The following is a 14,173-nucleotide window of genomic DNA, read 5'->3' as shown; positions in this document are numbered from 1 at the left end:
CGAGGGATGGTGATGAGTTACGTCTGGGTGTGAGGCTGGAAGAGGTACAATTTGTTTTTTATTGGGCGAGGAGTGAGTTAGATGGGGGCCAGGAAATGCCATAAATTTGTTCTAAAGGGGGTGGGGAGGGCAACCACGGATGCAAAGTTGACATTTCCCATCCCTGAAAAAGGCTTGACCCCCACCCCATATAAATCACTTCTATTAAAATACATACATAGAATTACATCATATTTACAGCACAGAAACAGGCCATTTGGCCCAACAGGTCTATGTCGGTGATTATGCTTCACACGAGCCACCTCCCTCCCTACTTCATCTAACCCTATCAGCAAATCCTTCAATTCTTTTCTCCCTCATCTACTTATCTACCATATCCATCTATACTATTCACCTTAACCACTCCATGTGGCAGCAAGTTGGACATTCTAACCACTCTCTGGGCAAATAATTCTTATTGAATTTATTAGTGACTATCTTACATTTATGACCCCTAGTTTTGGATTCCCCCACATGGAAACATTTTTTATTATGTCTGTGCTATCAAACTCCTTCATAATTTTAAAGACCTTTATTAGAGTGGCTCTCAACATTCCCTTTGCTAGAGATAAGAGCCCCAACCTGCTCACTCTTTCTTGACCATTATAATGTCTCAGTTCTGGAATCATCCTTTTAAACCATTTTTGTACCTTCTCTCGTCGGGGATATGGAGCTATTATTTCCAGACTCAAGGCTTAGAAAATTGATGGGTGGTTAGGGAGGGTAGGAAAGATAGATCTATCTTCTCCTTTACTCCTCTCCTGCCCAAAACATTGTAATGTTACTATCATTTTAGTGGCTGAAGCCTTTTACCCATTCAGAAACATTCCTGCTAATATTGCTCTTACCGTGCATGTTCGAGGGCATGTACTCTTATGTGAAAGGAGTCTTTTTGCAGAATACAAGCCAGGGCCGAGAATACCCTAAGATTTGACAAGGTTCAAAAAGAAGCCTTTGTAGTAAATGTGTTTCAGATTGGGCGGGATGAGAACCATGTGAAAAAGTAATTGCAAAAAAGCTATTAAAAAAAATGTTGGCAACAATTTCGGAATAAAAACTTGCGCCAGACTTAATAGATCTAGAGGGAAATGCTTCATAGAAATCATAACTAACATTTGGTATTTGCACATTGATTTATTTTGAAAATATCAGCAAACAAGCAATGTATAAAATTGCCAGTGACTGGATTTTCCTTTACTTGAACAGGCAGCTGTAGAATATGAAATGTCCAGTTAAATACCCCAAATCCCAGCTGACTTGCATTATTTTAATAGTAGAACAGCTGACAGTTTATAATGTACTGCTTCTGAGTAGCATCCTGTATGAAGCCCAGCCCAGAAGTGAAAGTTTCTCTGTGCCAGTATCAGTCGAAAGGCAGTTTGGATGACAGATCCAGCGAGACCGCAATTCTTGATGTAGGGGGAGGGGACAACAAAGGCGAGGGATAGGGAGCGGAGTATAAATCTGCACAGTTTCCTCCATGAAATCCTAATGGAGGAGGTGCAGCTTATCTGGAGCTGTTCCTGGGCTATCCTGGGAATTCCACCCAGGAAGCCATTTTTATTCCACGCCTGCTAAAGGCAATCCTAGGCTCTAATACGTGACTTCCAACGGCCCCAAAAATGTTGCAGCGCAAACGAGAGAATCGCTTACTTCCAAGTGCAAACCCTAGTTTTCATTCAGAGAATGAAAAAAATGTCGTTCATTTCTTCTTCGGTCTGTTAAAAGCATCTTGCTCCGCTCACCATTCTACTGTTCCACTGGACGCACGGGACAGGCACTTGTAGAGCCGAGGGACACCCATTGCAAACATTAAGCCAGAGTATTAAGGGATACGGAGATGGAGATAAGATGCAGATTAGCCATGATCTAAGTGAATGGTGGAACAGGCTCGAGAGGCTGAGTGGCCTACTCCTGTTCCCATGTTCCTACTATGATGACCCTATCCCCAGTATTCATGATGGCGTCAGTAGCCAAATGAGTCAGTGGTTGAAATATCTGGCTTGCTGCACTTCTAGTGCTATCTTGGGATCCCAGCGATTCCAGGGCCATTGAGTCTATACTGGCAATTAAAGGGTGGATTTATGAAGCTGTCTCTAGTGCCAGTGTAAAAGGGGATTGGAATAAACTTTCTCGTTGCGTCTTCTTTCTATATTCTCTTTTTCCATAACACAGCTTCCTGGGTAATAAAAGCTTAGATGCATCTTTTATGGGCCACTGCTAGTCCAGAACACTTTCTGGGATTTGCATCATTACATATGTCTAATTGTGCTGACACTTATTGCAGGGGATAGCTTCCTCGGTAATACTTTCAAATCCACATTTTTTATTGTTGATTTCTAATTTATAGTTTTTGGGACTGGTTTATGGGACCCCTGAGGAGTGCCTGAGACACATGAGCTGAGGGCCACGGTGGTGTCTTAGATTGACACCATGCACTCTCTGACAGTGGGTTAAAACTGTCACTCCTAATTGCACTCTCTTAACTTGATAATGCGGGGCATATTATTCAACACGTATCGGAATTAAAACCAGACCTGGTGTGTAGACTGGTGCTCAAGGCATACTGACTAGGAAGAAGCACAGGACGAGGTGTACAATCTGCAGTGAGGCCATTATAGCCTTGAGCGAAAGGCTCCCCCACTTCCTCCCAGCTCTCCTGAAGGCAGTGATTCATGCTGAGGTACGGTTCCACAGGTCATCCGATACCCTGCCTAAGTAACCATTTCTTGCATGTGAACCTCGAGTGTCACCGTGACAGGCATTGTAGCCTAGCCAAACCCGCCTGAAGTCTACACATGATCGCATTCCAGCAAGGGTTATTAAAATTGGCATCAGGAGGACAACCCTAGAAGGGTTTTCTCTCTCCTAGCTCACTGCTGTTAAAGGCCAATGGACACTTTAAAGGTGAACGGAAAGCTCCCATTCGTGACACATCAGTCATGACCCAGCAGATCCTGGACCCAGAAGATCTTTGGGTCCTTTTTGCTGCCCTCCTGCTGGAGGTGTGCTGGAAGTGCACCAGTGGGCTCCAGTCCTTTCGCTCCCACAGAGTTTCTCCTGTCTTTCAGGAATATCAACCAATCTCTTTTGAGATTTTCAAACAGCTTCTTTGCTCATCTGAGATTTCAAAATCAGTCTCTCGCATTGGATTTTTCACCAGTGATTAGATTTACCCAGAATCAGCCCCTTTAAATATCACTGAAAACAATACTTCCAGGATATAAGAATGGCCAGCCATTCACATTCATAAAGGAACTGTCAGTCAAATGCAAACTGAGCTAAGCGCAAAGTCTGTACACGTGTGAGAATTGTGTGTTCGGCTTCCTCTGTAACCTGTTATGACAATCTATAAAGATAAACTTATCAATATTGTGTCAGGATAGATTTGGTACAAGACTGTGGCTAGAGTTGTCAGTTAAATTCCCTCTGCATAATACCTGCATTTTAAAGGGGCAGCCACCAAACCAAAACCTAGACATTTCAATCATCTTGCAGTCACCTCTTCTGATCCTCCGACTGTAGCTCTGTATCCAATCCTTTATTCCCTTGCATCTGTTTGTTTCACCCCCCTCTGTAAATTGCCTTGGAATGCTTTTTATGTTAAAGGAAGTTGTTGAAACTGTTTGGTGTTTTGCAATGGAGCAACAATGAATGGGTTTCACTGGTAGCTGACAGGATTATGGTATTGTTATCTTCTCATACAAAGCTAGGGATGTTACAATATATTGACACATGCTGATATTTTAATATAATTGCACGTCACTAGTTGTGTATGTGAATGTAGTGATTGAGGAGAAATTAAACAGAAATATATGGTATGAAGTCACTAAATGATGGAAATAAACTGATAATAAGAATCATCCCAATCAGCAGAACCGAAAAACAGCAAGACAAGCATAGTTATTTTAAGATGGAAACAAATCTGATGATTATGGTAATATTCCCAGCATTGTGCATACACAGTCCTTTGATAAAAGTTGCAGATAATCAGTGCTACAGATTGCCTGAAGAAATCTTGTCTGATGTAGCCCAAGAGTGTAATAAAACCAAATAGTTACGACTTATATTCTGCTAGCAATGGTGTAGGATTTCCCTGCAGGCTCCTGCAATAGCCTCAAATGTACAATAATACCTGGAGTAACTGATTACTGGTTCGTCTAGCAGTCCTCCTGACAGTGTTATCCTGGTGTTGTTTTCAGAAATACTACTTTTACAGACCAGGGGTAGCTTTGTTTGGAACTGTAATTTAATACGAGGTCTGATGATGAAAACACGATGGCTTTCATTACAAACCTGCGGAATTCCCATTGTTTGTTTTGATCAAGCCCTCGCTGTATCGTATGCAATGCCTCAGCCGTGCATGCATAGTGCTACGAGAAGAGAACTTGTGCTGAATGTTTTGAGAAAATATCAATCTCATTGAAATAATCAAGGCTGTTTACTGCGTTGGTAAATAATAAGCTGGTGAACTAACAAGGGGGGGATTTTGACTTTTGCCGATGGTGTAAGTCGGCAATAGCGAATCGGCAGCTTGTTCTACATTGCACCCGATTGACATCTGTGGAAATATAAATCGGGAGAGGTGTAAAGTGGGCTGTCGGTTCGTTATCACTTGTTTCGTAGTGGGCGATATTAGCCTTTTTAAAATAAATGGGTTAATGACTATCAAAACACTAGACAAAGGAATGTCACATTAATGTCTCATATGAACATGTTAAACGATCATGTGCTAATTTTGCAAACAGCAATTTCTACTCTTCACTGTTTTGCTGTGGCATTTAACATCTGCTTTCAATGCACCTGGCCGATTTAGGACAGCAAGGGGTGCACAATCTTCAACATTACCATTCCTCATCATTGTTCTGCTTTCCCTCAGTAGATCAATGTGCCTTAAGAAACTACAAAAAAAAGCATAAACCCTTCTTACTGGGTTTGCTTGGAAAACCCAAGCAAGAAATTACAGCGACTTTCACTTAAAGAATCTTTAATCTAAACCTTTTTACTGGGAAAAGGAGGGGAGGATTAGTATTCAAAGAGACTGCCAAGTATTTTAATAAACTTTCAGGCAGTGCTTTTCAAGCAGAACAGTACGTGACCAGAACTATCAGTGTTTGTTTTTCTACAGCCCAGAATCTCCAAGGTGGTTTTGCTCTTTGGAGTCTTTATTTGGCAGCCTTCAGCGCATGGCTCTGATGTGACATCGCTTCTCTTGGGTCTTGAGTGTTACCCACACCATGTGTACTGATGTTGCCCTTTTCAATGAGCATTACGCTTATAATCTTGCAGGCCAGGGAGAATCCGCCATAAGTCCATAAGCCTTTTAGGTACAGTACCTTCTTAACAACAGACAAAACAGAAGAGTAATTTAGTGACTTTTGTGTCCACATAGCCTCACTGGAAAATTATATTGGCGAAAAACACCATCCACAAAAGCATTGCATCATGGTTTACATGTCAGCCTCGAGAGTTCAATACTTCTAGCTTTTCTCATTTCTAATTCCTGACACTTTCTTATTTATGTGTCCCTTTGCAATGCTGGGAAGGTTCTGGAAATAAATGGTCGTTTCTGGGATATTTACTGATTTATTTTCCACTTATCTTGTTAACTATTTTTTTCACCCCACCATTATTATTTTTCCTCAGTTTTTAATTCCTTTGGGATTATGCAGCATTTCCTGTCCAGAAGGAGGGTTAGGAGTCAGGTGATCTGCTCTCAGTCACCTGCCAGTGTCGCTCTGGAACGGTCTCCTGATGCGCGCGTTAGAGAGGCCCCAGATGATCTACCCTTTAATGTTACTTGTTTCTCTGTGGGGATGTGTCTTACCACAACTCAGCAACTCCCCACGGATGACCATGGAGGTTGTTGTCTGAGGGAATCTTGAACTTAAACTCACACCCTGCTGCACCATTGACTCGCCAATACACTGCCCTAGCTCTAGCCACACGTCTCGCCTGTACTTTCACTATTTAAAGATCAAATGGATTCATTTTCTTGGAGCTTTTTCCGCTCCACCATCCTAACTTCGGTGGAAACCCCTATTACACGTGGTGAAGTGGGAGGAGCCTCGAGCAAATTCCCGGCTCAAGCTTCATCAAACAGGAAATTAGGGGTGCATGCAATAAAGGTGTAGCAGTTATAATGGGTGACTTTAATATGCACATAGATTGGGCTAGCCAAACTGGAAGCAATACGGTGGAGGAGGATTTCCTGGAGTGCATAAGGGATGGTTTTCTAGACCAATATGTTGAGGAACCAACTAGGGGGGAGGCCATCTTAGACTGGGTGTTGTGTAATGAGAGAGGATTAATTAGCAATCTCATTGTGCGAGGCCCCTTGGGGAAGAGTGACCATAATATGGTGGAATTCTGCATTAGGATGGAGAATGAAACAGTAAATTCAGAGACCATGGTCCAGAACTTAAAGAAGGGTAACTTTGAAGGTATGAGGCGTGAATTGGCTAGGATAGATTGGTGAATGATACTTAGGGGGTTGACTGTGGATGGGCAATGGCAGACATTTAGAGACCGCATGGATGAATTACAACAATTGTACATTCCTGTCTGGCGTAAAAATAAAAAAGTGAAGGTGGCTCAACTGTGGCTATCTAGGGAAATCAGGGATAGTATTAAAGCCAAGGAAGTGGCATACAAATTGGCCAGAAATAGCAGCGAACCTGGGGACTGGGAGAAATTTAGAACTCAGCAGAGGAGGACAAAGGGTTTGATTAGGGCAGGGAAAATGGAGTACGAGAAGAAGCTTGCAGGGAACATTAAGGTGGATTGCAAAAGTTTCTATAGGTATGTAAAGAGAAAAAGGTTAGTAAAGACAAACGTAGGTCCCCTGCAGTCAGAATCAGGGGAAGTCATAACGGGGAACAAAGAAATGGCAGACCAATTGAACAAGTACTTTGGTTCGGTATTCACTAAGGAGGATACAAACAACCTTCCGGATATAAAAGGGGTCAGAGGGTCTAGTAAGGAGGGGGAACTGAAGGAAATCGTTATTAGTCGGGAAATTGTGTTGGGGAAATTGATGGGATTGAAGGCCGATAAATCCCCAGGGCCTGATGGACTGCATCCCAGAGTACTTAAGGAGGTGGCCTTGGAAATAGCGGATGCATTGACAGTCATTTTCCAACATTCCATTGACTCTGGATCAGTTCCTATGGAGTGGAGGGTAGCCAATGTAACCCCACTTTTTAAAAAAGGAGGGAGAGATAAAACAGGGAATTATAGACCGGTCAGCCTGACATCGGTAGTGGGTAAAATGATGGAATCAATTATTAAGGATGTCATAGCAGTGCATCTGGAAAATGGTGACATGATAGGTCCAAGTCAGCATGGGAAATCATGCTTGACAAATCTTCTGGAATTTTTTGAGGATGTTTCCAGTAAAGTGGACAAAGGAGAACCAGTTGATGTGGTATATTTGGACTTTCAGAAGGCTTTCGACAAGGTCCCACACAAGCGATTAATGTGCAAAGTTAAAGCACATGGGATTGGGGGTAGTGTGCTGACGTGGATTGAGAACTGGTTGTCAGACAGGAAGCAAAGAGTAGGAGTAAATGGGTACTTTTCAGAATGGCAGGCAGTGACTAGTGGGGTGCCGCAAGGTTCTGTGCTGGGGCCCCAGCTGTTTACATTGTACATTAATGATTTAGACGAGGGGATTAAATGCAGTATCTCCAAATTTGTGGATGACACTAAGTTGGGTGGCAGTGTGAGCTGCGAGGAGGATGCTATTAGGCTGCAGAGTGACTTGGATAGGTTAGGTGAGTGGGCAAATGCATGGCAGATGAAGTATAATGTGGATAAATGTGAGGTTATCCACTTTGGTGGTAAAAACAGAGAGACAGACTATTATCTGAATGGTGACAGAGTAGGAAAAGGGGAGGTGCAACGAGACCTGGGTGTCATGGTACATCAGTCGTTGAAGGTTAGCATGCAGGTACAGCAGGCGGTTAAGAAAGCAAATGGCATGTTGGTCTTCATAGCGAGGGGATTTGAATACAGGGGCAGGGAGGTGTTGCTACAGTTGTACAGGGCCTTGGTGAGGCCACACCTGGAGTATTGTGTACAGTTTTGGTCTCCTAACTTGAGGAAGGACATTCTTGCTATTGAGGGAGTGCAGCGAAGATTCACCAGACTGATTCCCGGGATGGCGGGACTGACCTATCAAGAAAGACTGGATCAACTGGGCTTGTATTCACTGGAGTTCAGAAGAATGAGAGGGGACCTCATAGAAACGTTTAAAATTCTGACGGGTTTAGACAGGTTAGATGCAGGAAGAATGTTCCCAATGTTGGGGAAGTCCAGAACCAGGGGTCACAGTCTGAGGATAAGGGGTAAGCCATTTAGGACCGAGATGAGGAGAAACTTCTTCACCCAGAGAGTGGTGAACCTGTGGAATTCTCTACCACAGAAAGTAGTTGAGGCCAATTCACTAAATATATTCAAAAGGGAGTTAGATGAAGTCCTTACTACTCGGGGGATCAAGGGTTATGGCGAGAAAGCAGGAAGGGGGTACTGAAGTTTCTTGTTCAGCCATGAACTCATTGAATGGCGGTGCAGGCTAGAAGGGCTGAATGGCCTGCTCCTGCACCTATTTTCTATGTTTCTATGTTTCATCGTACATTCTCCTTCTCTAAATTGTTATTTCCCAGGACTTCAAAACTCTGGGCTAGAATTTCCAAAAAATCCGCCCAAAATACCGCTAAGATTCTCAAATTATCGCTGGCGGAAAATTCCATTCAAAAAAAAAAGGAAAAAAATCCGCCCAGCGAAATAAAATGGACCTTAAACCCCGAATTTCGGCGGAAAATTGAATCTTGGGCTGATTGGGCAGTTCCTGAAAAAAATGGCCAATAACTTTACACTGAGGCTGCGAGTTGGGCCGAGGAGGAGAAAAACACACAAAATATTTTTTTAAAAATGCAAAATAAAAAACCATAAATGTTCTCAGGACTCTTTTCACTTAAATCACTGCAAGAGAATTTTAAAATAATTAGTAAAAACCCATTACTTACCTTTTTTTGCAGGGCTACTTACATAAGAACATAAGAACATAAGAATTAGGAACAGGAGTAGGCCATCTAGCCCCTCGAGCCTGCTCCGCCATTCAACAAGATCATGGCTGATCTGGCCGTGGACTCAGCTCCACTTACCCGCCCTCTCCCCGTAACCCTTAATTCCCTTATTGGTTAAAAATCTATCTATCTGTGATTCGAATACATTCAATGAGCTAGCCTCAACTGCTTCCTTGGGCAGAGAATTCCACAGATTCACAACCCTCTGGGAGAAGAAATTCCTTCTCAACTCGATTTTAAATTGGATCCCCCGTATTTTGAGGCTGTGCCCCCTAGTTCTAGTCTCTCCGACCAGTGGAAACAACCTCGCTGCCTCTATCTTGTCTATCCCTTTCATTATTTTAAATGTTTCTATAAGATCACCCCTCATCCGTCTGAACTCCAACGAGTGAAGACCCAATCTACCTATCGCCCAGCTCCGCTGCTTCTCGTGGGCAGTTTTTATAATACTTACCTACAGGTCACTGCTGAGCCTAAAATCGGGCGATGGCTTACATGGACAGTGCACGCCGGTAGTCCGCCCCCCCAGCGATTCTTCGAAACCGCTGGCGGAACTCAGCTGTGGACATTTTCACCGACACGGTTCTCGCCCAAAACGACCAATACCGCTGAGAAATCGGGCGGAGATGCAATGGAAATTCTAGTGAAATGCCTTACTTTTCTCAGACTGCCTTCCCTCCTACGATCTGCAGTCTTTCAAAAGACAAGCTTTGTATCAGCTAACAAATACTTCTTCTTACCTCTTCACTCTTTTCAACCTTGCTGATGCTGTGTTAATGGCTCTTGGCTTTCACTCAATGTTTCTCAATTAAAAAAAAACGGTCCTGATGTTTATTTTCGCGCCCATTAAGGCTATTTTGGACAGTTCAATTATTCATCCTGGGTGATTGAAAACATAATACTACAGGAGAATGTTGCTCCATTAAGAATCAATTAAGAAAGATTGAACCGTTTGAGGCTTTTTCTCGAGAAAAGAGAGGACTGAAGCGTGACCTGACAGAGGTCTTTAAGATTATGAAAAGGTTTGATAGGGTAGATGTAGAGAAAATATTTCCACTTGTGGGCGAGACCAGAACGAGGGGCCATAAAGAGAGTTACTAATAAATCCAATAGGGAATGCAGGAAAAACATCTTTACCCAGAGAGTGGTTAGAATGTGGGACCACAAGGAGTAGTTGAGGCAAATAGCTGAGATGATCCAGAGTCACGAGTTCAAATCCCACCATGGCAGCTGTGGAATTTAAATTCAGTTAAATAAATAAATAGGGAATAAAAAAACTAGTATCAGTCATGGTGACCATGAAACTACTGGATTGTTGTAAATCCCATCTGGTTCACAAATGCTCTTTAGGGAAGGAAATCTGCTGTCCTTACCCGGTCTGGCCTATTTGTGACTCCAGACCCACAACAATGTGATTGACTCTTAACTGCCCAAGAAAGTGGCTCACCACCACCTTCTCAAGGGCAATGAAGGATGGGAAATAAATGCCAGCCTTGCCAATGACGCCCACATCCCATGAACGAATAAAAGAAAAAGATGCATTTAAGGGGAAGCTAGATTAGCACATGAGGGAGAAATGAATAGAAGGATATGCCAATGGGGTTAGATGAAGAATGGTAGGAGGAGGCTCGTGTGGAGCATAAACACCGCATGGACCTGTTGGGACAGATGGCCTGTTTCTGTGCTGTATATTCAGATAATTAAAGGTTGTTAACCATACAAGTGGAAGTTGTTATTAAATGTCTAACTGCTGCAACCTCTCCACCCACCCCACAGGAAAAGCTTACAGGTATAACTGAGAATCTGAACGCTGATGTGTCTTTCTCTCTCTCTATTTCAGTTGGTCTTCATGTAGGACGTTTCTGTGGGCAGGTCGCCCCTGAACGTATTCAATCACTCACGGGCATTCTGTCTTTAATGCTTCACACGGACACTGCAATCGCTAGGGATGGCTTCTCCGCAAACTATTCTATTGTCCAGAAGAATTTATCAGAAAGTGAGTAGAAATTGCTCTATTGGCATAAACTGTTTTGGGTGGACTTGTTTGTTCAGAGTCTGAAGGTGTCACTTCATTGACATGCTAAGTAGAATGACATGGAGAAAGTGCTGCTGTAATGTTTATTCTAGGAAATGTACATACGCTCATGTTCAACAACATTCCTTACAAACCAAACTATGTCGTCGGCAGCATAGATGGCAAGGTAAATAAAATGCAAAAGCAAAATTTACTGCGGATGCTGGAATCTGCAATAAAAACAGAAAATGCTGGAAATACTCAGCAGGTCAGGCAGCATCTGTGGAGAGAGAAACAGAATTAACGTTTCAAGTCGATGACCCTTCTTCAGAATAAAATGCAATACTGTTCAACAACAACAACTTGCATTTATATAGTGCCTTTAACTTAGTGAAATGCCCCAGTGTGCTTGACAGGAGTGCAATAGGAGAAAATTTGTTGCAAGACAATGAAGGAGACAATCGACAGGTGACCAAAGCTTGATCAAAGAGGCAACTTTTAAGGAGAGTCTTAAAGGAGGAGAGAGAGGTGGAGGGGCAGAGAGGTTTAGGGAAGGTTCAATACAAAATGGGTGATTTTAACCCTACCAGAAAAAAATGGGTAGAAAGGCAATTAAAATCCCCGAAGTTACTTGCCTGCCCGGGAGTTGCCAGAATCTCACCATCCATGGTTTTAATCTGTTCCCCTGAGCAGGTGGCAAGGACACCAGACCAAAGCCAGTGGGGTCCTTCTTTACATACACCATTTTAATTCAGGCCTGAGTGGGAACGTTGCTGTGATCTTCCTGCCAGGCCAGCCTGGAACTGAAGAGGATCTACTCCAGAAACTGGAAAAAGGTAGGTATTTTTCTTGCCTTTGTGGTGGTAGGAGGAGGCTGTGTGATTTTGGTTTGTGTTCCCCATCAACTTCCCACCCAGAACAGGCAGGAAGTCGGCCAGTGGGATTTAAATGAGGCCTGGCCATTGAATAGCCCAGGTTTCATTCTGGCACGGGCAAGCGGCAAATTAATTCGCCGGTATGGCTTCCCGCCGGAAACTTGCCAGCAGTTAAAATCTGTTCCAACATATAAACAACCTACAAAAATAATGGACAGAAAAAGACCCACTGGTCCATCTCGCCTGTCCCATATAGTTGTGGTGCCTGGAGCATCACAATACATACACTCCCCACCCACCCCCCACCCAGAGCCATGTAATCTCCGAGAATGTGCGAAAGACTAGTCAAAACCCAGACCAATTTGGGGGGGGAATCTGGAAAGTTCCCCATTAGGCGATCAAAACTAGTCCAGGAGATCACCCTGAGCCTGATTTTTATTACAGGATTCCTACCTCTTTCCCGAGATGATCTACGTCTCGGCCAGAAACAGGTCCAGCTTTTTCCTGAAGGAATAACGCAAATCAGCGTTCACCGTACGAGCCAGCAACCTATTCTGGGAAGAGAAGATCCACCTAACATCCAACTTACTTCTGTCCTTCTAACTTGTATATGTTACCCCTGGTCCTCCCCAACCTATTCAGTAGAAATAATTGGTCCACATAAACCCAATCAAATCCGATCGTTATTTTATAGACATCGCTCAAAAATGAAAATGGTTGGCTTCAGTTCTGATGGGCAATCCACCAAAAACTCTTACACTAATTTGCACAAATTACATTAGAATGAAAAGATGTAGATTTGAATCCATTTTGATTCATGGTCTGTATTGAGTTAGCTGATCTCAGCCGTGCCATCAGTGGAGGGAATGTAATTAGCAGCAACCAGGCTAGAGGATGTGAAAAAAGCACAGCCAGGGCTTTTGTTACTCAGTGACATTTGCAGGAAAGCACACGGGTATGAACTTGAGGTGAACTGATGACGGCATACCCACTCCATCACCAAGACATAAGAACATAAGAATATAAGAATTAGGAACAGGAGTAGGCCATCTAGCCCCTCGAGCCTGCTCCGCCATTCAATAAGATCATGGCTGATCTGGCCGTGGACTCAGCTCCACTTACCCGCCCGCTCCCCGTAACCCTTAATTCCCTTATTGGTTAAAAATCTATCTGTCTGTGATTTGAATACATTCAATGAGCTAGCCTCAACTGCTTCCCTGGGCAGAGAATGCCACAGATTCACAACCCTCTGGGAGAAGAAATTCCTTCTCAACTCGGTTTTAAATTGGCTCCCCCGTATTTTGAGGCTGTGCCCCCTAGTTCTAGTCTCCCCGACCAGTGGAAACAACCTCTCTGCCTCTATCTTGTCTATCCCTTTCATTATTTTAAATGTTTCTATAAGATCACCCCTCATCCTTCTGAACTCCAACGAGTAAAGACCCAGTCTACTCAATCTATCATCATAAGGTAACCCCCTCATCTCCGGAATCAGCCTAGTGAATCGTCTCTGTACCCCCTCCAAAGCGAGTATATCCTTCCTTAAGTAAGGTGACCAAAACTGCACGCAGTACTCCAGGTGCGGCCTCACCAATACCCTGTACAGTTGCAGCAGGACCTCCCTGCTTTTGTACTCCATCCCTCTCGCAATGAAGGCCAACATTCCATTCGCCTTCCTGATTACCTGCTGCACCTGCAAACTAACTTTTTGGGATTCATGCACAAATCACCCCAGGTCCCTCTGCACCGCAGCATGTTGTAATTTCTCCCCATTCAAATAATATTCCCTTTTACTGTTTTTTTTTTCCCAAGGTGGATGACCTCACATTTTCCATCTGCCAAACCTTAGCCCATTCGCTTAACCTATCCAAATCTCTTTGCAGCCTCTCTGTGTCCTCTACACAACCCGCTTTCCCACTAATCTTTGTGTCATCTGCAAATTTTGTTACAGGTCATCTATGTATATTCTAAACAGTTGTGGTCCCAGCACCGATCCCTGTGGCACACCACTAACCACCGATTTCCAACCCGAAAAGGACCCATTTATCCCAACTCTCTGCTTTCTGTTAGCCAGCCAATTCTCTATCCATGCTAATATATTTCCTCTGACTCCGTGTACCTTTATCTTCTGCAGTAACCTTTTGTGTGGCACCTTATCG

General features: G+C 43.4%; 1 protein-coding gene across 3 annotated transcripts in view; it reads left to right on the top strand.

Moving 5' to 3' along the window:
• The window catches only part of nrp1a (neuropilin 1a), a 180,153-nt gene that overhangs the window by 90,975 nt on the left and 75,005 nt on the right, over positions 1-14,173 (top strand). For all 3 annotated transcript variants that reach the window (XM_070881542.1, XM_070881543.1, XM_070881541.1), the window contains exon 6: positions 10,969-11,124. In XM_070881542.1, the coding sequence (XP_070737643.1) occupies positions 10,969-11,124 (156 nt within the window). The remainder of the gene's footprint in view (positions 1-10,968; positions 11,125-14,173) is intronic.

Source organism: Pristiophorus japonicus, chromosome 5 (genome assembly GCF_044704955.1).
Source record: "Pristiophorus japonicus isolate sPriJap1 chromosome 5, sPriJap1.hap1, whole genome shotgun sequence".
NCBI lineage: Eukaryota > Metazoa > Chordata > Chondrichthyes > Pristiophoridae > Pristiophorus > Pristiophorus japonicus.
This window is presented reverse-complemented; position numbering and strand designations above follow the sequence as displayed.